Source organism: Panthera pardus, unplaced genomic scaffold (genome assembly GCF_024362965.1).
Source record: "Panthera pardus isolate Hobbes unplaced genomic scaffold, ASM2436296v1 HiC_scaffold_5, whole genome shotgun sequence".
In the NCBI taxonomy this organism is placed as follows: Eukaryota; Metazoa; Chordata; class Mammalia; order Carnivora; family Felidae; genus Panthera; species Panthera pardus.
Window position 1 is genome coordinate 13349565 of NW_026526980.1, and position 27970 is coordinate 13377534.

The window sequence follows — 27970 nt, forward strand, 5'->3', positions numbered from 1 at the left end:
TGGTAACTAGTTGATCCTGGGGAGAGGAGTTGGGAGGTCAGGACAACAAGATGACTTACTTCACAAACTCTTTGTGCTGTCTCAAAAGAGGATTTTACCCCTTTTTAAATAATCCAAAAGCAAAATTCAGATTCAGGGCTCACTTTAGTTTTTAAATATTGTAAGTCTTTCCTAGGATTGAATAATCAAATGTTTTGAGTCAAATGCTATTAATTCAGAACCAGGTCTGACATTTCTAAACTTGTGATTATATAAAGTATATACATTTGAAAATATTTTTCAATCATATAGTAATTCTAGTGAAGACATTAACATAAGAATCCCAAAGAATAGGGAATAGAAATTTAAAAAATCATTATCAAATCTCCGAGATATCTGTTGGAAGAAAAAAATGGAACCGTTGGTTAGAACATTAAAATGGTTTCAGCTTAAAATAAGCAAGTGATCCATTTGTTCATTTTCACAGGTAGTTTTATTTGGTTTTTAGAAAAAATATATACAGTAAGTGGAACTTCAGTTCTCTTAAATAGTTTTAAATTAAAAGTATGCAAAGTGAGAGGATGAGTAGATTCCCAAAGAACAATACTGTTTAATAAAGTAGCAAATGGGAATTTCTGCAGCAAGTCAAAAACATTTATAGGAACGACAGGAACTGAACAAGGGCAGCCTGTAGCTGTCAGCTTAGCCAGCTTGGACAACACAGTGAGGGGTTTGATCTTGCTTTTTTAGTCTGACTTTAAGAATGATTTACATATTTGCCTATGCTAACCACTATAGCTTTGAGTAAAAACATCTGAAGGTGGGGGTGGGGGCCCTCCAGGGCCTATGCTCATAAGCTAGCAAGATGGTAACAGCAAAGGTCAAACCAGAGCTTGCCTTTCAGTTTGGTATCAGTTGGATTTAGACATATTATGATTCCTTGTCAGTCACAGCTCAACTGGTAGCAGATGTAACCAAACTCAAGGCTTGGAGTATTTTTTAATGCCGTTGATTTTGGGTTAGACCCTGCTTTCTCCTGGACATTCTTCTTAACGAGTTCACAGTATACAACAGTGTTTATGAAGCCATTTCAGGTTGGCAGCCATCTGACTCCTACACAGTTTTGAGAAGCGAGGAGGCAGTAGGAGTCGCCTTAGTTTTGTTTCAACTCTGCCCTTTTCCCCAGTATACTATACGCTCTCTATATACTACATATATAGGGACTCCAGGCCTACTTCTCTAGGAACACACATCTATCCCTCCAATGGTTCTGGGGCTTTTCAAGGAATCACAACACAAATCAGTGCGCCAGCCAGAGGCCAGGTTGTCACGGGATTTCCTGAGGAGCTTAAACGGAACCGGGTTATAGAACTGACACCAGCAGCCACCTTCGTTCCCTGCTGTTGGCTGCTTAGTAAGCAAAACAGCGAGGCAAACGTCATGAGCCACGTGGCCATGGGGTTTACAGACAACGGTCGGAGTAGGAGACAGAGGTGAAAGGAAACGAGCCAATTAGTAGTAGAGCTGGAGGTTGAATTAGGAATGAGAGGAGAGAGATCGGTATTTTGTTCTCTGTTCATCTATTTCTTGCTTTGTTTTCTTGATGCAACTAAAGATCTCTTTAAAAAGCGCCTTGTATTCCGGAGGTGTTGTGGTGGTGGGGGAACTGACGGGCTCTGGGGTGACAGAGGCTGGTTCCCAGCCGCTGGGGCCCAGCTCAGGCTGGGCGTTGGTCCCCACCAGGTCTTTGGCGAGAGCTCTGGGGGTCTGCACAGCCTTGTGGGACAGGGAGTCCTCTCCCTGCTGGCACTTCTTCAGCAACTCCTCATACTTCACCTTCAGGGCGCTGTACTGAGTGTCCACCTCGTGCAGAAGGGAGACGCCCCTCTGCTTCACAGCCCTGGCCCTCCGGATGCAGGTCTCCTCGTGGCCCCTCACGATGTCCCCCCCGGCCAAGCTGCTCAGCACCGTCTCACTGCTGCTGCGCTTAAGAGGCCTTCTGTGTGCTTCTGGCAAAGGCAGGAACAGCTCCTCCAGCAGGCTCTGGCTGTGTTCTCTGAAAGGGGTGAACAGAGAGTCCGGCACCAGCTTCTCGACGCCATTCACGAAAGGATGCTCCGACTGCAGCATCTGCCGCATCTCGGCCACCTCGGCCTCCAACTCCAGCGCCCGAGCGCGGTAGGCATCCGTGGCTCCCAGCTGCCGTTCCAGTTCACTGTTCTCCTTCAGCACAAGCCCATATTCCTCCTCCATCGTCACCCGCTTCTGCCGCTCCAGGCTCAGCTGGGCCTGCAGCATCGTCACTGTTTTCTTCAAGTGCTCATTTTCTTCCTCATCGGGGCTTTGCTGACTTTGTAAGGAAGTGATCTTCTCGGCAAACACATGATCATACACAAAGTGTCTAGGAGAAAAATGTTGAAAGAATATATTATGTAGGTTGACTGGGAATGAAAAGAGATTGATTTTTTTTTTCCAACTAAGTATTTTTCAGGAACTCTGATGGTTATCTTTTATTTATTTATTTATTTATTTATTTATTTATTTATTTAATTGGCCTATTCCGTACTAGGGCAGTGGCTAACACGAAATTATGTAAGGCTGGCAAATAAACACATGTAAGAAAACATAATTTTTGTGACTATTTTTTTTTTTTAACCATTAAAAGTACTTCAGAACACCTATTCTCAAAGCCCAGCAGTATGATGGATACCTTTCAAGGAAATTAGAATGGCCCCGTGGTTCTCGACTTTGGCTGTGCATCAGAATCATCTGGATAGTTTTTTACCTGCATCTAGAGATTTTAATTTAGGCCTAAGGGCCTCATTGTCATTGCAGTTTGAAAAACTCCAAAGTGATTTGATGAAGGGTCAAGGTTGAAAACTACCAAAATGCAGAAGCTGGTCTCTCTCCTGCGTAGAGTCCTGGGCAACTTGTAACTGGGTTTATCTTTGTGATCATTGTATCTGCCCCTCCTTGAGAGTGAAAGTGTGAGGGCAGGAGCAATGGTGTCTATTTTGCTCACCACTCATGTCTGGCAGAGCACCTGCCATACAATAGGTGCTCAAGAAATAAATAGTCCTTAAAGATTCAGTCTCTTAACTCTAAATTATAAAGGCATTTCTGTAGGCAAAAAACTTGTTTTATTGACATTTCAATTTTTTGCACCCTAATGTGAGGTACAGCCCCTAAATCTGTAGTCTATCACAAGTACTGCAACTTAATTTACATGAAGACTTAACACATGAAAAGCACTGAAGTGAGCACTCCCAAGACTTCCAAAAATAAGCTTTTGCAGAATTACCAAGACTCAAGAACTCTATCCATCGTATGTTTAAGTTAAGTGGTTTTGTTCAAACCACTGGTGGTCTAATAACCAAGTGGCATTTCTTAAAAGGGTACTTTTAATCTACTGGGATCCAGTATGTGTCCCTGACATGAGACGTCCCCCTGCTCATAAATGCCAAAGAAAGGCAGGCTCCTACTGGCGGAGGTCGTAGAGTTCCTTCAGACACGAGAATCTGGGTGCTGATTTCTCTTGGTCACACTTCTCCTGGCTCTTTCTTCCTTGGCCAGATGACTTCAACTCCTCCACTTGGCTCTGGAGGTGGTCAATGTTGGTTTGTAGGCATTCGATGGTTTCAGTCAGACTGTGAGGAACAGATAGAAGCCATTTGCTGCTGTCATATTAAATTAAGGGCATAAGCAGTGAGGAGAGATTAGTCGCCAGCCACTCAAACTGGGTTTTCTTAATTGGAAAGGACTTCTACTTAATCTCTATTCTCCGTAAAGAATTAAGTTAAACCATACCCCGTGTTGACCCAAACCCTCTACGTGCAAGTTCTATTCTAGTTTATACTAAATGACTTACCCTAGGGCTTCGTCAATGGATTCTAGAAAATTTACCTCAGAATCTTTTGCTGTGAGGCCTTGCTGTCCGCAACTAGCTTTTGATTGGTTTCTTCCAGTTCCCGTGCTGTTATATCTAATTGCTCATAAACTTTTGCATGTTGCTCATTCATCTGCCGTAGGAGCTCCACCTGCTTGGTCAGATACTGTAAGAGAAGATGATTGTGACCAGGTGACACACTAGGCAGATAAAGCACCTGCAGCGTCCCAACACCGATTCTCCGATTCGCTAACACCAACCGGGTAGCCTACAATTCAATTCTGATGCTACCTTCCTGTAGTGACCCCACAGGTTAGGAAGGACTCAGTCCCATGAAACTGCCCCACTTCAGACACCAGTTGCAAGGCTCAGAGACCACCTGTGCTTCTTTCTGACAAACTAGCTATAAATATGAGGGTTTCCATGACCTCCCCTCAGGTTCAGTAATTCACTACAACTCACAGAACTCAGGAAATCGCTGTATTTACACTGACTGCTTTAAAGGAGAACAACTCAGGAAGAGCACATGGGAGAGATGCATAGGGCAAAGTATGGGAGTGCAGAGTGGTGCTTCTACGCCCTCTTCAGACACATCGCCCTCCCAGCACATCGATGTGCTCTGGTTTCACGGTTTTCCTGAAGCTTCACTGCATAGGCATGATTGATTAAATCACTGGCATTGGTGACTGAACTCAATCTTCAGCCCCAGTCCCCTCCCCAGAGGGTGGGGGTTGGACTGATGGTTCTAACCCTCTAATAACATGGGTGTGTTCCTTCTGGCAACCAGTTCCCATCCTATCACTCAGGAAATTCCAAGGGTTTTAGAAGCTCTGTGCCAGGAACTGGAGACAAAGATCAAATCTATGATTTTTATTATGCCACAATACTACAGGTTCGTTTTATGAAAAAAACTTTAAATCCCAATTAAAGTACCTATCTAAGAGGAAATAAACATAGGCCATCCTTTATATGTTTACTTCCCCTAATGCTTACCAACATCCTATGTATCACATAAGGCTGATCTATGCTTACAAAGCACAATACATACATAAAATTAAGATTCAACACGAAAATCTATAGGGAGCCTGATAATCTCACAAGAGAAAAAAGTATGGAACACATGATCAATGTTTAAGCAAAAAGACCATGTATTTTTTCTCTCTTTAGAGAACGTTAGATGATTTTTTGCTTGGAAAAAAATCAAATTTTCTTCTCTAAATGAGCTATCCTGGACCAAAAAATAGGGAAAATAACACTGATTTAAGCAGAAAGAGATATTTAGCTTACTAGGATTCAAAGACTCTTGTTATTTTTAATGCTGTGAGAAAAGTTATCACCACAATCCTCCTCACTCATAAAAAAATTACCAGATTATTTATTCTGGTACAGCTAAGACTGCTTTCTAAATGGACCTTAAAAACACTTTTCTTGGGCTTTTTATACAACTATACAGTTGATGCTTGAACACCACAGGGGTTTCGGGCACCGACCCCCAGACAGTTGAAAATCCGTGTATAACTTCTGACTTCTCCCAAACTTTAATAGCCTGTTGACAGAAGCCTTACTGACAACAGTTGATTAACACACATATTTTGTCTGTTATATATACTATTTACTATATTCTTACAATGAAGTTAGAGAAAATGTAAAGAAAATCATAAGAGAAAATACTTTTACAGTATTGTTCTGTATTTATAAAAAAAAAATTCTTGTGTAAATGGACCAATGCAGTTCAAACCTGTGTTGTCAAGGGTCAACTGTACAAATGTATTTGCAGAGCTAATAGATTTCCTTCAAAGAACATGCTCAACGATTTTCAATGGGCTCTTTAAATGACCATGTGGCAAAGTTGAGAAACAAAGCATAAATGACCTTTTTATTTTTTAATTTAATGTTTATTTTTGAGAGAGTGTGCGCGAGAGCACGCAGAGGAGGGGCAGAGAGAGAGAGGGAGACACAGAATCTGAAGCAGGCTCCAGGCTCTCAGCTGTCAGCACAGGGCCTGAAATGGGGCTCGAACTCATGAACTGGGAGATCATGATCTGAGAGGAACGCAGATGCTTAACTGACTGAGCCACCCTGGTGCCCCTATGTGACCTTTTTATATCTAATTCTATAACTTGGTAGCAAGGTGTTGAGAAAACACTTAACTCTCCTAACTTCAACTTTCTCATCTGTAACTCTTGGGGCCAAAAATGTTTTAGAAAATTATTTAAATTTTAGAACAACATGGCACACACACCATACGCTTTATAGCATCCTCAGTGAGGTATGGGCAGCACCCTATAATTGAACATTAATATTTTAAACTTTTTTTAAAGTTTATTTACTTATTTTGAAAGAGGGAGAGAGTGCAAATGGGGGAGGAGCAGAGAGAGGGGGAGGGAGAGAGAGAATCCCAAGCAGGCTCCTATGCAGGGCTAGAACTCCCAAACCACCATGACCTGAGCCACCTAGGCAGGCACCCCTTGAGCATTAATATTTCTGCATCAAAAAGTATGAATAAGGATCATAAAACAGCCTCACAGCAGTTTAGTTCAGAGTTTGCTGCCAAATGAATCTGCTGTAAACTTAAGAAAAAAATCTTATTTTACAGAGCCTTTTGGGTTTGGAATTGAAAATAAGGAACTGTGGATCGGTTACTAACCTATCTTGTAGGGCTTGAAGTATTAAATAAGGTAAGTGAGCACAGAGCAGTCCCTGTAAAAGCTTCTGTTTATTCTTCATTCCCTCCACCCCCACCAGCTTCTCCAGGAGTCGGCCCTTAACCCTGCCCTCTGGCTGGCAATGTCCTAGTAGGTCCCGTCAATGAAGGGAAGGTGTTCAATCTCTTAGGAACAAAGGTTTAGAACACAGGAATACATACAATAGCTACAGAAATTTTGCAAGCCGCTTTTATATCAAGTAGAGGCCTTAAGTATTCTTTGGGAGGATTCACAACAACCTGAAAAAAAGGTAACACATAGACCAGACACTAAGTATTAATTTACAATAGGAGCGGTCTCTGCCCGGTGACTAGAATATTCACATCCTCTGTAGGACACATCTGCTTTATAATTTTTTCAATTCTCACAGAAATCTTGTGGTGGGCATTGGATGAGCGAAGAGCCTGGTGGGAGGCTGCCATAGCTAAAAGCATAGGCTCTGGGGTCAGAATTTGAAGTTACACTTTACCACTTCTAACCAGGTGACCTTTGGCAAGTAGCTTAATTCTTCTAAGGTGAGATTTCCTCATCACCTACCTCACAAGGGTTGCTCTAAGATTAAAAAGAATGTGAAGGGTTTGGCATGGTATCTGGCATATGGTACAACTGCTCGATAAAAGGTATTCTCATCTCTACCTACAGTTATCGTTTTCAAACTTTACATGTGTTAAGATTCATCTGGGGGATTAAACTATAGGAACCTGGGCCCCTTTCCCCTAAAATTTTGAGTCAGTGAGACTGGGGTAGAGCCAGCATTCTGTATTTTTAGCAAAAACCCCAGGTGATATTAGTAAGAGTGGTCCATGGATCACACTTACTAGAGGAATGTTGTTCTTTGACATGGAAAATCCTGGAGGTCTCCCCCCTCCCCTAACCTAGTGTCTCTTTCTCTTGGGTCCGGGAGGCATCAGCATTCACTTAGATCAACAGTGATTCTTAAGCTTACTGTTTACCGCTTCCCTTCTTAGGACTTGGTTTAGTTGGAGCGCTCCACAAAGATGAAGCTGTATTAAACTGCTGCAGCAGCATTTTTTACCATACTTCCGGGAAATAATGTATGAGGTGTTTTCACCTTGAGTGCTGCTTCCTAAATTCTTAGTCCACCCAAGTACTGACTCTTTGCAGATGGCTAATTTTATCTGCCTTTAAAAAGCTTTTTATTATGGATAATTTCAAACATATAAATGCAGAAAAATGGTTTAATGAGGCTCCATCTATCCATCATCCACTTTCAACAGTTATCAGTCTTATCACACCTCTACTTTTCTACTCTCATCTCCAATCATTTTAAGCAAATCCAAGACAGCCTTTTTTTTTTTTTTTTTTTTTAAGCTTATTTCTTTTGAGAAAAAGAGAGGGAGAGAGAATCCCAAGCAGGCTCTGCACTGTCAGCACAGAGCCTGACACTGGGCTCGATCCCACGAAACACGAGACCATGACCTGAGCTGCAATCCAGTCAGACGCTTATCCCACTGAGCCACACAGGCATCCCACACATCCAAGACATCTTAATTGAGGTATACAGATTCATGTATTTCTAAGAGAACCATTTTAACTACAATTTAACCATACCTAAATACCCCAATAATCCCTTACTATCAACTATTTATGTTTCAGTATTAATATTTTCCCAACTGTCTCTTAAATGGTTTTTCCAGTTTCACCGGGAAGCTACTGATTCTTCCTCATTTCACACATTTACCTTAAAAATGCAGAGTTGCCTTACTCTAAGCAAGCTCCCCCTTCCTTTAAGGATGTGTTTTTCCTGCTGGCTCCATCTAATCCAGCAGTTCTTAACATGGGGTCCTCACATAGAATTGAGAGGGTCTGTAAACTTGGATGAAAGAGAAGTCACGTGTTCATTTTCTCTAACTTCTAACTGAAATTTAGCATTCCCTTTGATTTTGAATGGAGGCAGCAAGCCATCAGTAGTATGACAGGGCACCTAGGACTTTATCACCAATAGAAATCACAGACATTTTCATATCATGTCAGAGAGGCTGCAGAAATCTTGATTCATTGGTAACACTCATCACTATTTGAAATTACAGTTTTTAGTCTGACATTAGATCCTAGTATTTTTTTAAATTTTTTTTTTTTTTACATTTATTTATTTTTAAGAAACAGAGTGAGACAAAGAGTGAGTAGGGGAGGGGCAGAGAGAGTAGGAGACACAGAATCTGAAGCAGGCTCCAGGCTCTGAGCAAGCGGTCAGCACAGAGCCTAATGCGGGGCTCGAACCCACGAACTGTGAGATCATGACCTGAGCCAAAGTCGGACGCTCAACCGACTGAGCCACCCAGGCGCCCCTAGATCCTAGTATTTAATGTATTAATAAAGAAACTTATTACTACATCACACATTCATTTTTTTCAATGTTTTGATAGGCATTTCAATCTAACAGATTCCCTTTGTAACTCTATGTATTTTAAGAGGATCATCACACAGACCTCACTAGACAGCCAAAGGGACCTATGACATAAATTTTTTATTTTTTCTATTTTAGAGAGAGAGCTCAAGTGGGGGAGAGGGACAGAGGGAGAGAGAGAATCTTAAGCAGGCTCCATGCTCAGCATCGAGTATGGCACAAATTTAGGTCTCTGTTCAAACGTAACCTCTTCAGCAGCCTTTCCAAACCACCCCCTGGAAAGCAGCCCCCTTCCCAAGGCACCCTATTAATTTCCCTCAAAACAGTGTAATAATAAACACCCAAATTGCATAGTTGTTAGTGTCCAGTCTTTCTAACCCTCCTTGAAAAGGAAAGCCTCTTCTGTATACCTAGTTCATTCAGCACAATTCCTGACACACAGTAGGGACTAAAAATACATTGGCTAAATGTCAATTTCTTTCTTTCTTTCTTTCTTTCTTTCTTTCTTTCTTTCTTTCTTTCTCTTCCTTCCTTTTCTCTTTCTTTCAAGTAGGCTCTACTCTTACTGTGGGGCTTGAACTCAAGACCCTGAGATTAATAGTCACATGCTCTACCAACTGAGCCAGCCAAGTGCCCCTAAACAGCAATTTCTAGACTTCTGGACAACAGCTTATTGTGCTCTCTACACAACTAGGGCCACTGAAATGTTGAGACACTTAACTGAAAGATTTTGAGAAGGGTCTTGGGTAAAGTCCTCTTGGGAAAAGGCCCTGTTAGCCACTAATTCTCTCCTCTCTAGCTCCATTTATAGATGTTTCTAATTTATTCCCATGGCAAGAATACCTTCCAGTAATCTGAAAGACCTTTATAATTCCTACCAGCTATTATGTGGGCCCCAAGCTGTTGACCCCTTTTAAAGATATAATGTTCAAATTAGAGTTGTGGCCAACATAAAGGAAACAAGTAAATACGCAAATAAGTACAAAGAGGCTAGGGCAGTCCCCCTTTATCCACTGGGGATACACATTCAAAGACCCCCAGCAGATGCCTAAACCATGTTTGGTACTAAACCCTAAATATACGACCGTTTTTTCCCTATACATCCATGCATACCTATGATGAAGTTTAATTTAAATTTGGCATAGTGAGAAATTAACAGTAACTAATAATAAAATAGAACAATTATAACTATATACTGTAATAGAAGTTATACGAATGTGGTCTCAAAATATCTCATAGTCGTGTACCACCTTCTCGTGATGATGGGAGGTGATAAAATGCCCACAAGAGGACGCAGGAGGTGTGACACAGCTGTTGGGCTAATAGTGACCTTCTGACCATCCATCAGGAAGAGGATCATCTGCTTCTGGACAGGGTCTAACCACAATAACTGAAACTACGGACAGTAAAACCACACACTGGGGGGTGCAGAAGACTAGCATGCTAAAAAAAAAAAAAAAGCTACCATAAGTCCCCCTCATTTGATATATCAACCTGTAATAAAAACACAATGAGACCATTTACAAAGAGCTTGTGATGTTTTGGTCTTAGAGGATTTGGCTTTAAGAACAATCTAAAGAATGGCAGGGAGCTTGTTTTCACATGGTAGGAGTTTAATCTTATTATTATTAAATCAAAACTAATCAGAGAAGCCCTTTACTTCCCCCAAGAACCTGTAACAGATTACCTAACAAAGAAGTCTGAACTAACTTGGTCAGCAACTTAAAAGAAAAATTAATAGATCTCGCAGCAAGTTCTCATATAGGGCTAGAGAATCCAGACTCCATTTATGTAGAGTATAACGCTTTATGCTTGGCCTCTCAAGTTTCAAATTAGTTTTATCAAATTTTTTCTCAATCTAGAAGGAAACAGGTTAGCTCATTTTCTAACCTTCATTTAAAGGCACAGGTATGCTACTAATGTTCTGGTTTTCTCCATCCAGAATCTTTGATACACAACCTCAAGTAAATTTGATGGGACTGCCAAGACCCCCAAATTCAAGTGGCAAAAACTGCTCACGTACAAAAGTATCTGCCATATTAAACCGTGGAAAGGGAGACATTTAAGCAAAACATTGGGAGGGGAACATGAAAGTAGCAAAATCACAGGCAAAAATGTTCATTTTATAGGCAAAAGTATAAACATTTAAGTTCTGTGAGTTATCACATGCCTGTCTTGGAATTTACATAGAAGGTCACCTTGACTGTGAGTACAAGGTTCAGGTTATGCACAAAAGCTATAAAACAGGTCACCTTACAACTGAGGCAACCCTTTAAAAAAGAAAGGCCAGCAGAATTATATTAACACCTATTTGCAATTGTAGCACCCCAACCTAGAATGCAGGGAAAGACCAACAACCCCGACTAAAAATGCATAAGGAATGGAATGGAAATTTGGCTTTTTTGGGATTATCCTTATACTAAGGATTACAGCCCAAATCCTCTGAATTTAGAATCAAAATGACCTTCTACAATACTGAAGAAAGATTTCTTATTACCTTTGAAAAACCTCTTTTCCCTGATTAAAATATTTTATTTCCCCTGTAGGAAATTTAAGTTGGAAAAAAAGGGCATGAATATGAAAATAAAAACCATTTATAATATAATCTATTAAAAGCTTGGCTTGTTTTTAAGATCAATTTTCCAGTAATTGAAAAGGATTTATTTTTTTTTCTGAATTAAGATTCTTTCATTACTAAAATTCTTAAAACACGGATAAACTGTGCAACAATTTCTACATCCAAAATAAAAGCAAACACTTACATAATCTCATCCCCTCAGAACAAGTCTGTACCAATGTAGTACAAGCATTCTTATCACCAAGACACAGTGGAGCAAACCGGACCTGAGAAGTAATTCACATGCCTCAAGTCTCTAGCCATTTGCCATAGAATTGAGGGCTTAAACCTCAATCTTCTAAGGCTGAAGCCAGAGCTCCTTCCATCTTCTTAAAAAAATCTCCAGAGGTGGAAACCCACAGCTTAGGAATCATCAGACGTGGATTGCAAACTGTTTATCTGTCCTCTCTTAAGATACTGATTTCAACACGCGTTTATTGATGATCTATCATGGATAAACACAGCAACAGCAAAGGGAAACAAATGGGTGTGGGGAGGAGGGACTGAAACAAATCAGTCAATATAATATACAGAATATTGGTAAATGTAGTAAAGGAAGCATAAAATGCTTTAAAATTTCTAAGGAAGACATAACCTCTTGATGAAAGAAGGGATGCCTTGAAGGCCAGACCTTTGAGTGGGAGTGACAAGTCCTGTCACTGCTGGGAATCAGGCAGATTTCCAAGCAGAGAGGCAACAAAACACAAGGCTGTAGGCTTGCTTACGTGTTTGTAGGAATCTTGAAGAGAATCCAATTGTGTCTGAGGGTGTCAGATCTCATTACTCTCTGAAGTACTCTCTCCTCCCCTCATCCAGGAGAGAAAAACTTACTGTGCAGATCAACACTGAATACAAGTGACACAGGCTGCAGGCATCTCTGAAGCCAATCATTACTTTCAATAGTTTAATATTTTTTCTTTTTTACAATTAATAACCATCTCTAAAAGAATACTGATCAATTTCTACTAGGATTATTTGAAACCCGCCGAGTATTTGAGAGCACATTTGTAGTTCTACTTTCAAAATACCCTTTGACAGTTTCTTAGTTGTCTATTTCCATAATGTCTATAATGAGTCCAGTTTGGGGGATTTTATCCTAGTATTATTACCAGTTCTGCAATATTGTTTATCCACTTTAAGTAGTTTGTACCAGTACTATTTTTATGGATTGTCTCATTTCAAATTTTTCTGGGGGTAGAGTAAAGGCTGACTTTCTGGTTTTCAATTACACCTTTTACTAACTTCAAAAAATGATCATGTACTACTTTTCTAATCAGGAAAACTCCCAATAAACATTCTGAAAAGTTAGCTTAAAACTTGTACAAGTGGGGGGCACCTGGGTGGCTCAGTTGGTTGAGCATCCGACTCTTGATTTCGGCTCAGGTCATGATCTCACGGTTCAGGGTTCTAGCCCCACGCTGGGCTCTGTGCTGACAGTGCAGAGCCTGCTTCGGGTTCTTTCTCTCCCTCTCTCTTTACCCCTCCCCTGCTTACTCTTTTCTGCTCTCTCTCAATAATAAAACAAACAAACTAAATAAATTTAAAAAATAAACAACAAACAAACTAAAAAATATTAAGAAAAAAAAGTGTCCAAGTGGGGGGCACCCAGGTAGCTCAGTTGTTTGAGCACCCAACTCTTGATTTTGGCATAGGTCATGATCTCATCGTTCATGAGATCGAGCCCCACAATGAGCATGGAGCTTGCTTAATATTCTCTCTCACTTTCTCCCTTCCTCTCCCTCAGCCCCTCTTCCCGGCTAACGGTCTCTAAAAAAAGAAAAAACAAAACGCTAAAAAATTAAAAAAACAAAAAACCTATACAAGCCGTAAAGTTCAAACAGGCTAATCTAGGTGTTAGAATGCCGGTTAGTGGCAGTGACAACTGGCAGAGCTGATAATGTTCTCATTTCTTATCTGGGTGTTGACTGTATTAATATGTTTACTTTATGAAAACTCATTGAACTATATACTTAGGATCTGTGTTTTCTGCATGTGTATTTCAATAAAAAGTTTACTTAAAAGAGAAAAAGAAACTGATAGAAGGTTTTAATTAAGGAAAGAGCCCTTATAAAGTTTAGGGGGTTCCTAAAGGTTACAACGATAAGAGGCACATAATTCCCTTTTAGTAGGGAATTAGGCTCTTTGCCCACTTACTTTTATAAGAACATCAAGCCTTCCTTGTTTTAGACTCTTGCAAGTCTATGTTGTGATTTGTAAGTCCGCACAGGAGCAGATGTGCACTGAGCAGGCAACAAGGCCAGTTTGTGGGGGTCCTCTCACTGCTAAGTGGACTTAACCAGCACTGCCATTTCATCCCATTTTGTCCCATCCCCATTGACTTTCATAAAGTGATTTACAAAAAGAAAGAAGAAAGCCAAGTGCAATGGCAGAGAAGTAATCTATGACAGTGTTGTTCTCAGCCAAAACACAGCTTTGGATAAAGAGTAAAATGTTGAAAGCTACAATTCTTGGATCTAAGAACCAGGGGACTGCATGCTCTATTATGGAAACAAGAGATTCATGAAAACATTTCTGGAATACTCCAGGCTAAATTTATTTGAATAGTTTATACATGTATTTAATTTCATATTTATTTAACCATTAAGATGTGAACTGAGTATGAGTAGTTCATTTCCATTACGCTTTGCAACATCTTATAGAAAACAATAGATGGTATAGAGTGTTACTTATAGATTTGGAGAATCTTAAAGATCTGTGGATTTTTTTTTTCAGAATGTTAACAATCTGTCTTAATATTCCTCAATACAACAGGGAAAAAAAGGTAGAAAATAAGTAACTTAGATCATAAAGCAATTGTGTTTGCGATCTCCTACAGTGGTAGCAAATAGGCATCATTCTCTTAGTATGCAAATAATACCCTTTTTTCATCTATACTTGGGAGATGTTCTAAAATAAGTAGCAGTTATAGAATTCAGTTACAATGATTTACAGGTGCTTTTCATAGAAAACATCAATACAGTGTATTAAGAAAATGCTTCTAGGGGCGCCTGGGTGGCGCAGTCGGTTAAGCGTCCGACTTCAGCCAGGTCACGATCTCGCGGTCCGTGAGTTCGAGCCCCGCGTCGGGCTCTGGGCTGATGGCTCGGAGCCTGGAGCCTGTTTCCGATTCTGTGTCTCCCTCTCTCTCTGCCCCTCCCCGTTCATGCTCTGTCTCTCTCTGTCCCAAAAATAAATAAAAAAACGTTGAAAAAAAAAATTAAAAAAAAAAAAAAAAAAAAAAAAGAAAATGCTTCTACACAAATACTAATAGACATATCTCACAGTATATGATAGTCTTCATAGACTACTTCATAGACTACCCTAGGACATCTTCTGATGAGTTGTAAAGCAAAGTCTACAACACAAAGCAAGTACGAATTTCTTGAGCACATACAACATTTGGCTAGTTTTAACAGTTTTAAAAAACTTATTCTGGTATTTCTGGAGGGCACCTGGGTGGCTCAGTCAATTAAGCACCCAACTCTTGGTTTTGGATCAGGTCATAATCTCACAGTTCATGGGATCAAGCCCTGAGTCAGATTCTGTGCTGTTAGATTCTCTCTGGGATTCTCTCTGTCTGTCCTTCCCCCACTCACATGCACATGCTCCCTCTCTTTCTCTCAAAATAAATAAATAAACTTTCAAAAAAATGCCTGGTTTTTCTGCATTTTTAGGTTTCTGACAAACTGTACAGTAATTACATCTAATTTTGGGTATGGCATGTTCTACACTCTTCTGATATAGAAAAGCGCTAAAAGTGGCAGCTGGTGACTTTAATATCATTACAAGATACACCTTCCTAGAACGATAAAAGTGTATTTCCCACATAGCCAATCACATTATTGGCTATATTCATAAATCCTGATGAAGAGGCAGATCGACTGTATATACACATCTTAATTATGGCTACTACGTAAAAATAAGAATACTGAGATTATGAATTTGCCTTAGTTTTGATGGTAGATTTATTTGTATTAAAAAATTGAAGTTTGTGTAATTTTGATTGCTTAGAAGTCAAGGACTATATATAATTCTACTTCTTTGAGTTTCTAGAACCTGGTTCAGTATATAATTAGACTCAGTAAGTTCTGATCACGGTTGGTTTTTTTAGAATATTTACTTGTTTATTGAGAGAGAGAACACACTTGTGAGCAAGTGTGCAAAAGTTGGGGAGGGGCGGGAGGGGGAGAATGAATCTCAAGCAGGGTCCTCGCTATCAGCACAGGGCCTGTGGTGGGGCTTGATCTCATGAACCTGTGAGATCATGACTGGAACTGAAATCAGAAGTCAGACACTTAACCAACTGAACTACCCAGGCGCCCGTGATCACTGTTCTAAGGTCTTTACACTCACACTAGAGTGCTGGTTTTAATGTACCAATTTGAAGAGAAGGAATTGTAATTTAAGTGCAAAGCTTTTTTGGGTGGGCATACGGGGGGGGGGCGGTTGGAGCATGGAGAAAAGTATTCTAATCAGACAACTGTCAGGTTAATATCCAAAATTATCATCTTTACAGTCACATGGCTTACACATAACTGGGCTACTAGAGTGGGACCATTTATAAGACAGCACCTTGCATTTTTAAAGCCTTAATCTAGTATATTTCATTTTAGCTTGTTCAACTAAAGGAAAAAGTACTCTTTTAATTTTAAAAAATCTATTGGGGCGCCTGGGTGGCTCAGTCGGTTAAGCGTCCGACTTCAGCTCAGGTCACAATCTCGCGGTCCATGAGTTCGAGCCCCGCGTCGGGCTCTGGGCTGATGGCTCGGAGCCTGGAGCCTGCTTCCGATTCTGTGTCTCCCTCTCTCTCTGTCCCTCCCCCGTTCATGCTCTGTCTCTCTCTGTCTCAAAAATAAATAAAACATTAAAAAAAAAATTTTTTTTTAAATCTACTAAAAATGTAAATAAATTAAGGTCATAGCAGGGAGAAAGAAATATCTATTTTATGGTTAATTTTTTTAAGTAAACTCCACCCACAACATGGGGTTCAAACTTAAGACCCTGAAATCAAGAGTCACATGCTCTACTGACTGAACCAGTCAGGTGTCCCCGATTAATTCTTTGAATGGCACAAGAAGGTTGTTTTGTTTTTTTTTTTTAAGTTTACTTATTTATTTTGAGAGAGAAAGAGAGATTGCAAGTGAGTGAGCACGAGCAGGGGAGGGGCAGAGAGAGAGGCAGAGAGAGAGAATCCCAAGCAGGCTCCACGCTGAGCACGGAGCTTGACTTAGGGCTGGGATCTTACAAAGGTCAGATCATGACCTTAGCCGAAATCAAGAGTCAGATGCTTAATTGACTAAGCCACCCAGGCACTCCTGAATGGCATAAGAAGTTTAAACATATTATGAAATCAGGTAATATGATTTAAAATTTTTTCCATCTAAACCCAAATTTAGGATGGAGTTTGGCAGTGGTTAGGAGAGGGGCTGTAACCAAGGAGGGAGCCTCAACAATGTGGGTATTTTTACTTCAGCTGGGTGGTGGGTACACAGCTGTTAACTGTATTATTCTTATACCTCTTGGCATATCTGGAATATTGCATAATTTATTTTTTAAAAGAAAAAAGTAAAAAATGAAGTATAATATGGACAACTTTATTGTGCTTCACATACTGGTAAATACTGGACCATTTACTTCTAATACACTTCACCAAGGGTGAAGAGAGAAATTTCTTTCATCAGACTTCTATGTTGGGAAAGCATAAAGAAAATAGAAATCAACCTCCCCACCCTCTCCAATGGTTCTTTGAAAGTGCAGAACATGATTGGTACAGTAACAGCAATAAGCCATACCTCAAAGCGTAACTCTCTTAATGAGTAAATTACCTCAATTTCCTGTAACTGCTCCTGATTGGTTGTGTACATCTGCTGAAGAGAATCCTCCAACTCTGTGTTCCGATCCAGTAATGTCTTCCCAAGTTCAGCAGCAAGTTGGAGATCTAGCACAACAAGTCAACAAGCACAATAATGCAAATGATCACACTTCAACCTTGTATATAACCCAGTGCTTAAAATAAGAATGAATCAAGGGGCACCTGGGTGGCTCAGGTCATGATCTCATGGTCTGGGAGTTTGGGCCCCACGTCGAGCTCTCCACTGACAGCTCAGAACCTCGAGTCTGTTTTGGATTTTGTGTCTCCCCCTCTATCTCTGCCCCTCCCCAACTTGTGCTCTCTCTTGCTCTCAAAAATAAATAAAACAGGGGCGCCTGGGTGGCTCAGTCGGTTAAGTGGCCAACTTCAGCTCAGGTCATGATCTCACGGTCTGTGAGTTAGAGCCCTGCATCGGGCTCTGTGCTGACAGCTCAGAGCCTGGAGCCTGTTTCAGATTCTGTGTCTCCCTCTCTCTGACCTACCCCCGTTCATGCTCTGTCTCTCTCTGTCTCAAAAATAAATAAACGTTAAAAAAAATTTTTTTTAATAAATAAAACATTAAAAAAAAATTTTTTTTAAGAATGAATCAGGACCTAACCCAACACAAAGTTTCAGTCAGATCCCAATGGAAGGAAAAATGGCACAGAGAGAAACCAGAGTTCTACTTAAAATTCAGTTGAACTGGGTTCCTCTACCCAGTAATGTACACTGTTATATACCTTACTTGTAAGATGGAGATGTATTTATTCATTCAGAAATGATCATTCATCACAGTGACCTCTAACATAATTATTTGCTCATGGACTGGACTTATTCATATCATCATTGTCTACTTTCTTCTAGAAGATCTTTATGCCAAAGTACAGGCAGATCTTTCCATAGTTTCTAGAGTTCCCATGAAATCTGGCTGTTGTGAATCTGTCAAAGTATGTATTACAGATCCTGAACTCCTAAGGAGACTAAAATTAAGTCAAAAAAGGGAAAAACTGGGGTGTCTCGGTGGCTCAGTTGGTTAAGCATTGGACACTTGATTTTGGTTCAGGTCATCATGGTCTCAAGGTGTGTGGATTTGAACCCTGCACTGTCACTGTGGAGCCTGCTTGGGATTCTCTCTCTCCCTCTGCCCCTCCCTCCCCCTCTCTCTCTCAAAATAAACTTAAAAAAAAAAAAAATCAGTAATAATACCTGCTCCAGGTCTCTCATTTTTTTCTACTTCTCTTCATGTCTTTCTCCAAGATGAGCACATCAGATAAGCAATACAGTGAGTTTTTAAGGTAATTACATGTCCATAGCTTATACTTTGACTTAACACAAACCATATTTCTATTTTAATTTTTTTAATGTTTTATTATTTATTTTAGAGAAAGAGCTAGAGAGACAGAGCATGAGTGGGGGAGGGGCAGAGAGAGAAGGAGACACAGAATCCAAAGCAGGCTCCAGACTTTGAACTGTCAGCACAGAGCCTGATGTGGGGCTCGAGCTTACGAACTGTGAGATCAAGACATGAGCGCAAGTCAGACACTTAACCAGCTGAGCCACCCGGGAGCCCTACCATATTTCTATTTTAAGCCTAATTTTCCAACTCTCTCTCTTCTTAGGCATATATGTACCTAAGAACAAGGTTTGTTTGTATTATACACAATACCCGAAACAAAAATTTAATGATACTAAAATGGACAATAGTTCTAATATAAGTAACTGAAACACCTATCTGCATAGTAACTTTCATGGGAGGTCCTTCAATATAGTGAGAAATGCACTGAACTGAGTAGGAAGGTCTGAGGTCCAGTTCTGACTACCATTTACCAGGTTAACTCTTTCAATATAGTGACTTTAAAGGTCCCTACACTTAGTATTCTTGTGTAGAGAGATGATGGTCCTATCAGTGTAAGATTATAAAAACCAAATGAAATAATATATAAGGAAGTACTTCAGAAACTAAGCTGCATACAAAATCAAAGTATTATTAGTATGCATTGATTCACAAATTAATGTTTTTATTGCTAGGCACTATGCCAAGTTTTGGCTACAGAATGGTGAATAAGATGGATGAAGTTCCTGTTATCCTGACATTCCAAGAGATGAATGGGAAAAGTCAGACAGTAAATAAGTAAATAAATTTGCCAAATGTGATAAACACTTTTCATTCATACATGCATGCATACCTTCATTAATACCGGACGCTGTTCTGGACATTAGGAATAGAAGAATGAACTTAGCTAAAAAATTCCCTGCCCTCATGAAGCTTCTTTCTGTTGGGAGAAACAGCATGATAAAATATAAAATAGATAGAAGTGCTGGGGCGCCTGGGTGGCTCAGTCGGTTAAGCGTCCGACTTCGGCTCAGGTCATGATCTCGCGGTCCGTGAGTTCGAGCCCCGCGTCGGGCTCTGTGCTGACCGCTCAGAGCCTGGAGCCTGTTCCGGATTCTGTGTCTCCCTCTCTCTCTGACCCTCTCCTGTTCATGCTGTCTCTGTCTCCATAATAAATAAACGTTAAAAAAAGATTAAAAAAAAAGATAGCAGTAAGTGCTAAAGAGAAAAAATGTATCGAGTTAGGGGGATGTGAAGAATGTGGATGTGGGAGGCTGAAATTTATGAACACGCGACCAGGGTGACATTAGAATTAAGATGTGGGGGCACCTAGGCAGCTCAACCGGTTGAGTGTCCAACTTCGGCTCAGGTTTTAGAGTCAGAGCCCCGTATCGGGTTCTGTGCTGACAGCTGGGAGCCTAGAGCTGCTTCGGATCCTCTGTCCCCCCATCTCTCTGCCCCTCGCCCACTTGCACTTGCTCTTTCAAAATAACTATTAAAAAAACAAAAAGGACTCAGGTGTGAAGGAACTGAATAAATGACCCACCTAGATCAATCTAGAGGGCCACCATTCCACGTAGAGACAAAACAAGTCCAAAGGCTCTGGGAGGAAGTGTAATTGGAGCTAATGAGGCTGACGCGAAGTGCGCATAAGGGGCAAGAGGGTGACAAGTCAGAGGGGCTCCAAGGTTGCCGGGCCAGCTGGTATAGGACCACACGAAGAAGGTCAGGATTTTGGCTTTTACTCTGAGTAAAATGGAACCCAGTGAAGGCTTGTGACAGGATGAGTGGCTGCTGTGTGAACAGACTGAAGAGATAAAGAAGGAAGCAGGGTGACAGGAGGATACTGCAATCATCTCGGTAAGAGACGGTGGTGGCTTGGACCACAGTGGAGGAGATGAAGACAGGGGTAGGAATCCAGATATGGTTTAAAGTGGAGCTAAAAAGATCTGTCAACCAACTGAATGTGATGTGTGAGAAAAAAAATAGATTCGGTGATAACGAATAAAGGATCTATTTTAGAAAGAGGTCACAAGAAAAGTCTGAGGGGATATTTTAGCTGAGGCTTGAAGAGTGAGGAGTAAGAAAGTGAGACAGGCACTTCAACAAGAAAGAAGCTGGCAGAGTCTGCAACCTGACAAGAAGCCAGTGTGATAGAAGCGGGAGAGGGAGGGCGGGAAGAGATGAAGCTGGACCGTAGGCAGAGCATACGAGAGCTTATAGCCCATGTAGAGACAGTTTAAATTTCACTCTAAGTATGATGGAAACTCACTTTACTTAATGTCAGAAAATATTATGAAAACAATATTCATGATGAAAACAGGGAACCTCACTACATATGCTTTTTAATTTTTAGGGGCACCTGGGTAGCTCAGTCGGTTAAGCATCTGACTCAGGTCACGGATCTCATGGTCATGAGATCGAACCCCACGTTGGGGTCCGTGCTGGGTGTGGAGCCTGCTTGAGATTCTCTCTCACCCTGCCTCTGTCCCTCTGGTGCGCTCTCTCTCTACAAAACAAACAAAAACCTTTAAAAACTTGACTTTTAGAGGTTGACAAGTTTTTATGTTTAGTCATTACCATCGACATTAAAACTTAACCTAAAGTGGTAAAAGAAAAGCAATTAATTTTTGTTATGTGGTACTGTCCACTCGAGTGCATAATTAGTATTCTACTTGATTAGTTTTTCCTCATTAGGAAAAAACAAAGTAGCAAAACCTCCCAGACACCACTCCAGCTCATTTTAAAACATCTTACACCCATTTATAATAAAGTAGTATATATGTTGGCAGATAGGTGTTAAAATACATTTTCTCATGATTTAAATATTAAAAAGCCTATTAATGAACTTAAGACTTCAGATAACAAGTCCATGAAATAACATCTTCTATTCGTAAGGCACAGAACTTTACGAACAGCTCAAAGCACTTAAGAGATATTAATCTTTCTATCTTTTCAAGGTATTTAGCCCAGATTTTCAAATGAAACAACCTGAAGCACAAAGATGCTACCTGACTGACCAAATCTACATGGTGAGTCACCGCACAACAACTACTGTCAACAGCTTCTAACTTCGCTTACATCATACTCCACATCTTTATACTAGGAGGCCCACACACCTCTGTTTCGGGTGGAGAGTAAATTTCCCTCTATGAGGTACTTAATCTTTTCACTTGTTTTTATAGATGGCGATGAGAAGCCAGAGTTGAGCTACTTGGCTTTTACTGCCTGTTCTGTGAGTGAAATCACATACAACTCCAGGCAAGTTAATATCTTGTTTTCACTAAATGCAGAAGGAACTATGTACCGCTGGCAGAGGCTTTGTACTCATAGGGTGTGTAATGTGTGTACACAGCCCTCCCCCACCCACCCCCCACCAAGAAGCCACCATGCTTATCAAAGACAAAGCATATAAACATTACCTAGACATTACTTAAATCTCTCCTGGCCTGTTGTAAGGTGGAAATTCCTCACTGGGAAGGACCAGAGACTCATCAAAGGTGTTCTTAACTAGCGATCAAAACCTGAGCCAAAACCTCCTCCAGAATCAAGGCTAACTTGTGGCCATCTTCAACTACTTTCATTCACTTATGAAACTACCTGCTACTTAATACGCAGCCAGGAGCAGCTTTTCTCCTCCTGCTGCTGCAGAAGAAAGAGATGTCAAGCACAGCACGCTTCCAGTAAACAGCAAGCAGAAAATAATTTGAGACTTGCCCTTATCTCAATCCTTATTTCCAGTTAAACAAAGCCCCAACCTGGTTCGGTAACCTGAAGTCTCAATCTCCTAAATATTGCATAGATGTTTAGGATAGAATTCCGGCAAAAACAAGTCTCAACTACAAGTAAGTGTCTGCGAAGTCACACGGCATAATAGGATATTACTTCATCTGTTGGTTTAAAGACAAGGGTCTTTTTTTGGTCTTAAAAAAAATTCATTTCCTGTTGTGTAGCATCTGGCTTCCATAACCATAAGAAGCCAAAAGCTGGCAGGAAGCCCAAGAAGCATTTCTAAATAATTAGTGGGGGCAATGGGAGAATGTTCAATGTCCTTATATTTTAAAGTAAGACACAAAATGATACAATATCATTTTGAAGCTTCATACACCTGATCATCTCTAGTTTACGATAAGGATTTTCATTAAGAGATGGTCTTTTCTAAATCCTATTGAACTTACTGAGCTGATCTAGGCAGCCACTAAAAATACCACACACTGGGGCACCTGGGTGGCTCAGTCGGTTGAATATCTGACATCAGCTCAGGTCATGAACTCATGGCTCACAGTTTCGAGCCCTGCGTCAGGCTCTGTGCTGACAGCTCAGAGCCTGGAGCCAGCTTCTGATTCTGTGTCTGCCTGCCTCTCTCTCCCTCTCCCTCTCTCTCTCTCTCTCTCTGCCCCTCACCTGCTGGTGCCCTGTCTCTGTCTCTGTCTCTCTCAAAAATAAATAAGACATCAAAAATAATAAATAAAAATACCACACATTTCCTGCAGGCTTGAGAATTACAACCTATCAGTATCTTCATATGTTTAATATTTTCACTCATCAATCTTTGTACATGATAACCATCTATTTTAACAGATAAACTGTAAGGTTTAAACCGGTACTCTACTCAGCCCTATGCCTTAAGCAAAACTACCTCTGGCAGCTGAGTGATTTTTTTTTTAAAGGCTCTTTCTTCCAAAATTCTGAAACCTTTAAATTCCACTGCTATTTTATTTTTAATTGACTTCAGTTTTTCATGAACCATGAGGACAACATATTCCCGTGTTAGCTGAAGACTGCAGCAGTAATTCAACAACATTAAGGCTGAAAGCTTTTCCTATTACAAAATCAGATGCGTCATTGGGTGATGCTTCTGTGTAACTCCTGTTGCCAACGTTACTATAATTGGGAAAGCAAAAAAGCCTGAATATAAACACCAAGAAAAATGATGGTGCCAGTTTTAATGACCCTTCAACAATGATTCAGCAAATTAGTTGTGCACTTGGAAAACGTACTCATCATGAAAAGAAGCAGAAGTCTAAGGATTCCTTTAAACTAAGATTTCATTTGCTGATCCATATAGTAGAAACTTGAAGCGTTATTCTAAGCTTGCACAGCTCACCAAATGACAATTATAATAGCAGTTGGACTGAAAGAAAACTTAGTCTCTGAAGTCTTTCCACCTTGTTCTCAGGCACACATTTCAAAGCAAGCACCATCATTACCTGCACAGAAGGCTCCTGCTGTCCCAGAAAGGATCTTACCCATAGAGATCACTGTCAGTATTCTTACTGTGCCAACTCAGCTCGCTGACAAAAGACAGTCTCTTTATCAAAGTGTTCTGTAAAAGCATAGGTTTTCTCCTTCTGCCTGCACAAGCTTTACATGTTTCTAACAAGGTATAAATGGTGGACCAGAGCCTTCTGAGATTAGAATTTTTCTGCAATTTTAATTTAAAAAAGAATGCCCCACCAAACTTTGATATGGTCGATCTACTTAAATAATACTTCTATTACTAAAGGAAACAAATTTGTAGTTTAATGACTTTGAGAACAGGATCTTAAAAAGTTGTTTTAGGAGCTCTCTCCAAACAAGGCTTGCTCAGTAAAGTTAATAATGAGGATGTTGGGGCCCCTGGGTGACTCTGTCAGTTAAGCGTCTGACTTCAGCTCAGGTCACGATCTCACGGTCCGTGAGTTCGAGCCCCACATCGGGCTCTGGGCCGATGGCTCAGAGCCTGGAGCCTGCTTCCGATTCTGTGTCTCCCTCTCTCTCTGCCTCTCCCCTGTTCATGCTCTGTCTCTCTCTGTCTCAAAAATAAATAAACGTTAAAAAAAAATTAAAAAAAATAAATAAATAATGAGGATGTTAAAAAAATAAACAAATGCCCGCACTTGATAAAAATCCCACTAGATGTGTTTATCAATCTGTTCAACAGGACAGACTTGCTCTCAAACTGTATTTAGCAGCAAATATCTACTAAGGGCCTACCATGCACCAGGCACTGTAGCTGGGCACACACCAGGAGGCAACATCTCCAGGCTTCTCTAGTAAACAGATTCCTACACTGTCAACTCCAAGGGTAGGATTTTATCTATCCTATCTTGTGGATAGGCACTGTGGCCCCAGTGCCTAGATGAATACCTGGCACAGAGTAGATAATAAATTTTTCAGAAATTAACACACTTAAAAATTCATTAGAAGTTTAGGTGTTCTTTAATATATAATTTTTAAAAACTGGGACAGGGGCTCCTGGGTGGCTCAGTCGGTTGGTTAAGTGTCCGACTTCGGCTCAGGTCATGATCTCAGTTGATGGGTTTGAGCCCCAGCTCTGTGTCAGCACAGAGCCTGGAGCCTGCTTCAGATTCTGTATCTCCCTCTCTGCCCCTCCTTTGCTCATGCTCGGTCTCTGTCTCTCAAAAATAAATAAAAATGTCAAAAAAAATTTTTTTAATGAAAACTGGGACAAAGCTATTCTTTCATTCACAGTGCAGACGTTATTCTTTTACAGGCCTATTCGGTAAGTTATGACTTTTGCAATTTCACACCTATTCCTACCCCCACACACTTGGTTATGACATACAGGGTTGTCAAAGTCCACTGTAATAACAGATGTGAAAGTCTTCTGAAAAGCAGAGAACAAATTCCAAATGCAAACTGACATTAAGGAGGTTTAGACCTGTGCTCATTAAGGTTTCATTAAACTTGAACATCTGATGACTTTGTTTTGGTTAGAGGTTAAAGAGTTCCACATGTAACCCCAACATGTTACATTTGCTTCCTGTAGATTTAAGTATTACAACTTAAATCTGCTCTTAACAACTTCCCACAGGGTGTGAAGTGTAGTGTGGACAAAAGCACCTGATGGAAGAGAGACATGAAAGCAGTTTGAGAGCCTCAGTTCACCAAATATTAAAACTGAGCCTCTATTTTGTGATCAGTGTTATGCTAGATTTTTTAATAAGGGCCTATACAGATCTATGCTTGCTAAATAAAAATATTTAGCTTCGATTATACAAACTGCTTAAGGTATTGTAGGGAAATGTTGCAATGGTGCAGTATTTGACTCATTAATCCTACAGAAAGTATCAAACTAGGCCATCAATCCTTATGGGGAATTCTGAAAACGGGTTTGTTAAAATGTAAGACAAATTTGCCTTGTGGATATTGGGAACATGATGGCAAATCATGCACTATAACCACTGAATAGCTTGGACTATGTAAGTGAGCTTGTGAACCACTTTGGTTCAAGTGACTGTCCACGAAACACTTAAAAAAAAAAAAGAAAAGAAAAAGAAAGAACAAAACCACCTCCCCTCTCAAAAGAGTTGCTTGTCATGTTTTCCTTTCTTGTTTTCCTTTTCTAAGTACAAGCTACTCAAGCCTACACCCTTCCCCACCTCCACCCCAAGTTCAATGATTAGCATGAACAAGTATCACCGCCATTTAATATTCAACTAAATGAGATGTTAATTTGCAGTGACGTTTTAGAGCTGAGAAAGTTGATTTGCACAGAATTGCAGAAACCGAAGATGCCTGGATAAAATTCCTAAGGAGTATTCGGTGTGCTGGTTAAAAAGTTTGCTCTGAAGTTCGGAGTGGAATCCTATCTCCCCCAGTAACAGTATCCATAGCTTGATGGGAAGACTAAATGGGCATCAGTGTTAAAAATCCACAAAAAGCGTTCCCCAATTGCAAATGCCCTCTATTAATATGCCAAAAAGGGTGGGGGCACTGTCTCCAAACTGAAGGCTGCTTTAACATTTTTCTTTGAGACATCTTCAGCAAGAAATCCGAGGCAGGCCCAGATCTGAAAGCCTGTTTGCAACTAAAAAACTAGATGCCAACTAGGAGAAGTGGCAGAGGCAGAAGTGCCTCAAGTCATTTTCACTTGGCATCTGGTGTACGATGCATTAGCAAAAAAAAGTTTTTCAACCTTCTGACACCCAACTTAAGAAGCTGTAAGCCGGTGATAAAGGAGAGATAAGGTCTGGGCAGTAGCTAGGACTCCTCGTTGTGAGTGTATGGGTTCAAAAATGCTTGCCCCCACGCTTGACTTGGGGGAGGTCACTTGGCGGTTTAGCCTCGCTTTCCTCATCTGGAAAATGGGGACAAGAGAAGCTGCTCTCCAAGTAAGGTGTCGGGCGGATGAAATGGGAGGGCCCGGCACCGTTCCCGCCCCCCAGCACTGCTACCCCCAACACCTGCAGCAGCTCCCACCGGGCGTGGGCCGGGGGTCCCCCTGGAGGTGCGGAGGCCGCGAGCCGGCAAGGGGCAACCGGAGCTTCCAGGTAACGCGAGGAGGATTCAACCGCTAACCGGGGAGGCGGTCCCAGCAGTGCCCGGCGCAGTTAGCACCCCACACGCAGGGACGGTGAGGGTCACTGCGCAGAAGCGGCCTCCCGGCGGGCTGGGCACCCTCCCGGTCCCCACGCCAGGTGAGCGCCGGGCATTCCCGCACCTGACGTCCGCCAGCCGCCCAGGGAAACCAACTTTTTAACGGTTTCGCACCCGGGAGCCTCCCCGTCCAGGCCGCCCGCCCGGGGAGCGACCGCGCCCTCACCTTGCTCGAGGTCCCGGTGGTCGTACCACGGCTCTTCCTCCTTCATCTCAAACTCCTCCACCAGGTTTTCCGCCAGCATCTCGGCCGGCTCCTCCGGGGGCAGCGGCCCCCGCCGCCGCCGTCCCGCCGCAGCCGCTGCCCCGGGCGCTCCGCCGGCCCCTCCGCCCTCAGCCAGAGCCGCCTTCGGGCGGGACACGCCGCCGCCCCGGCTCCGCGGCGCCGCCTGACCGGAGCCGTTCCCCGCCGCCGACGCGGGGCGGCCCGCAGCGCACGCCGCGGACCGGCTTCCCGACTCTACTCGTGCCGCCCAACTGCCCCAACGGCCGGCGCCCAGGCGCGAACGCCCGGGACGGAGCCCTGAGCCGGCTCCTCACGCCGCAGCCGGGCCCAACGTGGCACTTTGGCAGAACCCTCCCCGGCCGGGGCCACGATTCAAACCCCCGGCGGCTCCTCGGCCAATCGCGAGCGGGCCGCTGGCCGAGCGGCAGTGACGTCGTCCAATCCTGTCTCACCGTTGTCCCGCGGGTCGCCCGGTCTCGCGGGCAGGCAGCCAATGGCGACTCCGGAAGAAACAAAGAAGGCGGGGGAAAGGCGAAGGGGTGCGGCCGAGGACCCCGCCCTCCCTTCTGCTTAGGGTCGTGCCTGGGCCAGTGTTTCGGGTGCTGGTTGTGGAGGTGGCGACA

At 41.8% G+C, this 27970-nt stretch overlaps 1 protein-coding gene across 2 annotated transcripts; it reads right to left on the reverse strand.

Annotated features, from left to right (window-relative positions):
- Positions 1-565: 565 nt before the first annotated feature.
- Positions 566-27600, reverse strand: CDR2 (cerebellar degeneration related protein 2). Of its 2 annotated transcripts, none has more exons than XM_019430315.2 (5): positions 27288-27600; positions 17381-17493; positions 3883-4031; positions 3462-3626; positions 566-2380 (listed from the first exon to the last, which is right to left on the reverse strand). In XM_019430315.2, the coding sequence occupies exons 1-5, from the start codon at positions 27364-27366 to the stop codon at positions 1516-1518; spliced, it is 1371 nt and encodes a 456-aa protein (XP_019285860.1). In that variant the 5' UTR covers positions 27367-27600; the 3' UTR covers positions 566-1515. The 2 variants fall into 2 exon arrangements, with proteins under 2 accessions (XP_019285860.1, XP_019285861.1); XM_019430316.2 differs by lacking the exon at positions 27288-27600 and adding an exon at positions 18147-18358.
- Between the last annotated feature and the right edge of the window lie 370 nt (positions 27601-27970).

Excerpts from the sequence above, each read along its gene's own strand:
- CDR2 (XM_019430315.2), bottom strand. The coding sequence starts at position 27,366 with ATGCTGGCGGAAAACCTGGTGGAGGAGTTTGAGATGAAGGAGGAAGAG. Across the intron at positions 3,627-3,882 it reads TCACAGCAAAAGATTCTGAG|TCTGACTGAAACCATCGAAT; the intron begins GTAAATTTTCTA and ends TGTTCCTCACAG. Across the intron at positions 2,381-3,461 it reads GAACTCTACGACCTCCGCCA|ACACTTTGTGTATGATCATG; the intron begins GTAGGAGCCTGC and ends TTTTTCTCCTAG.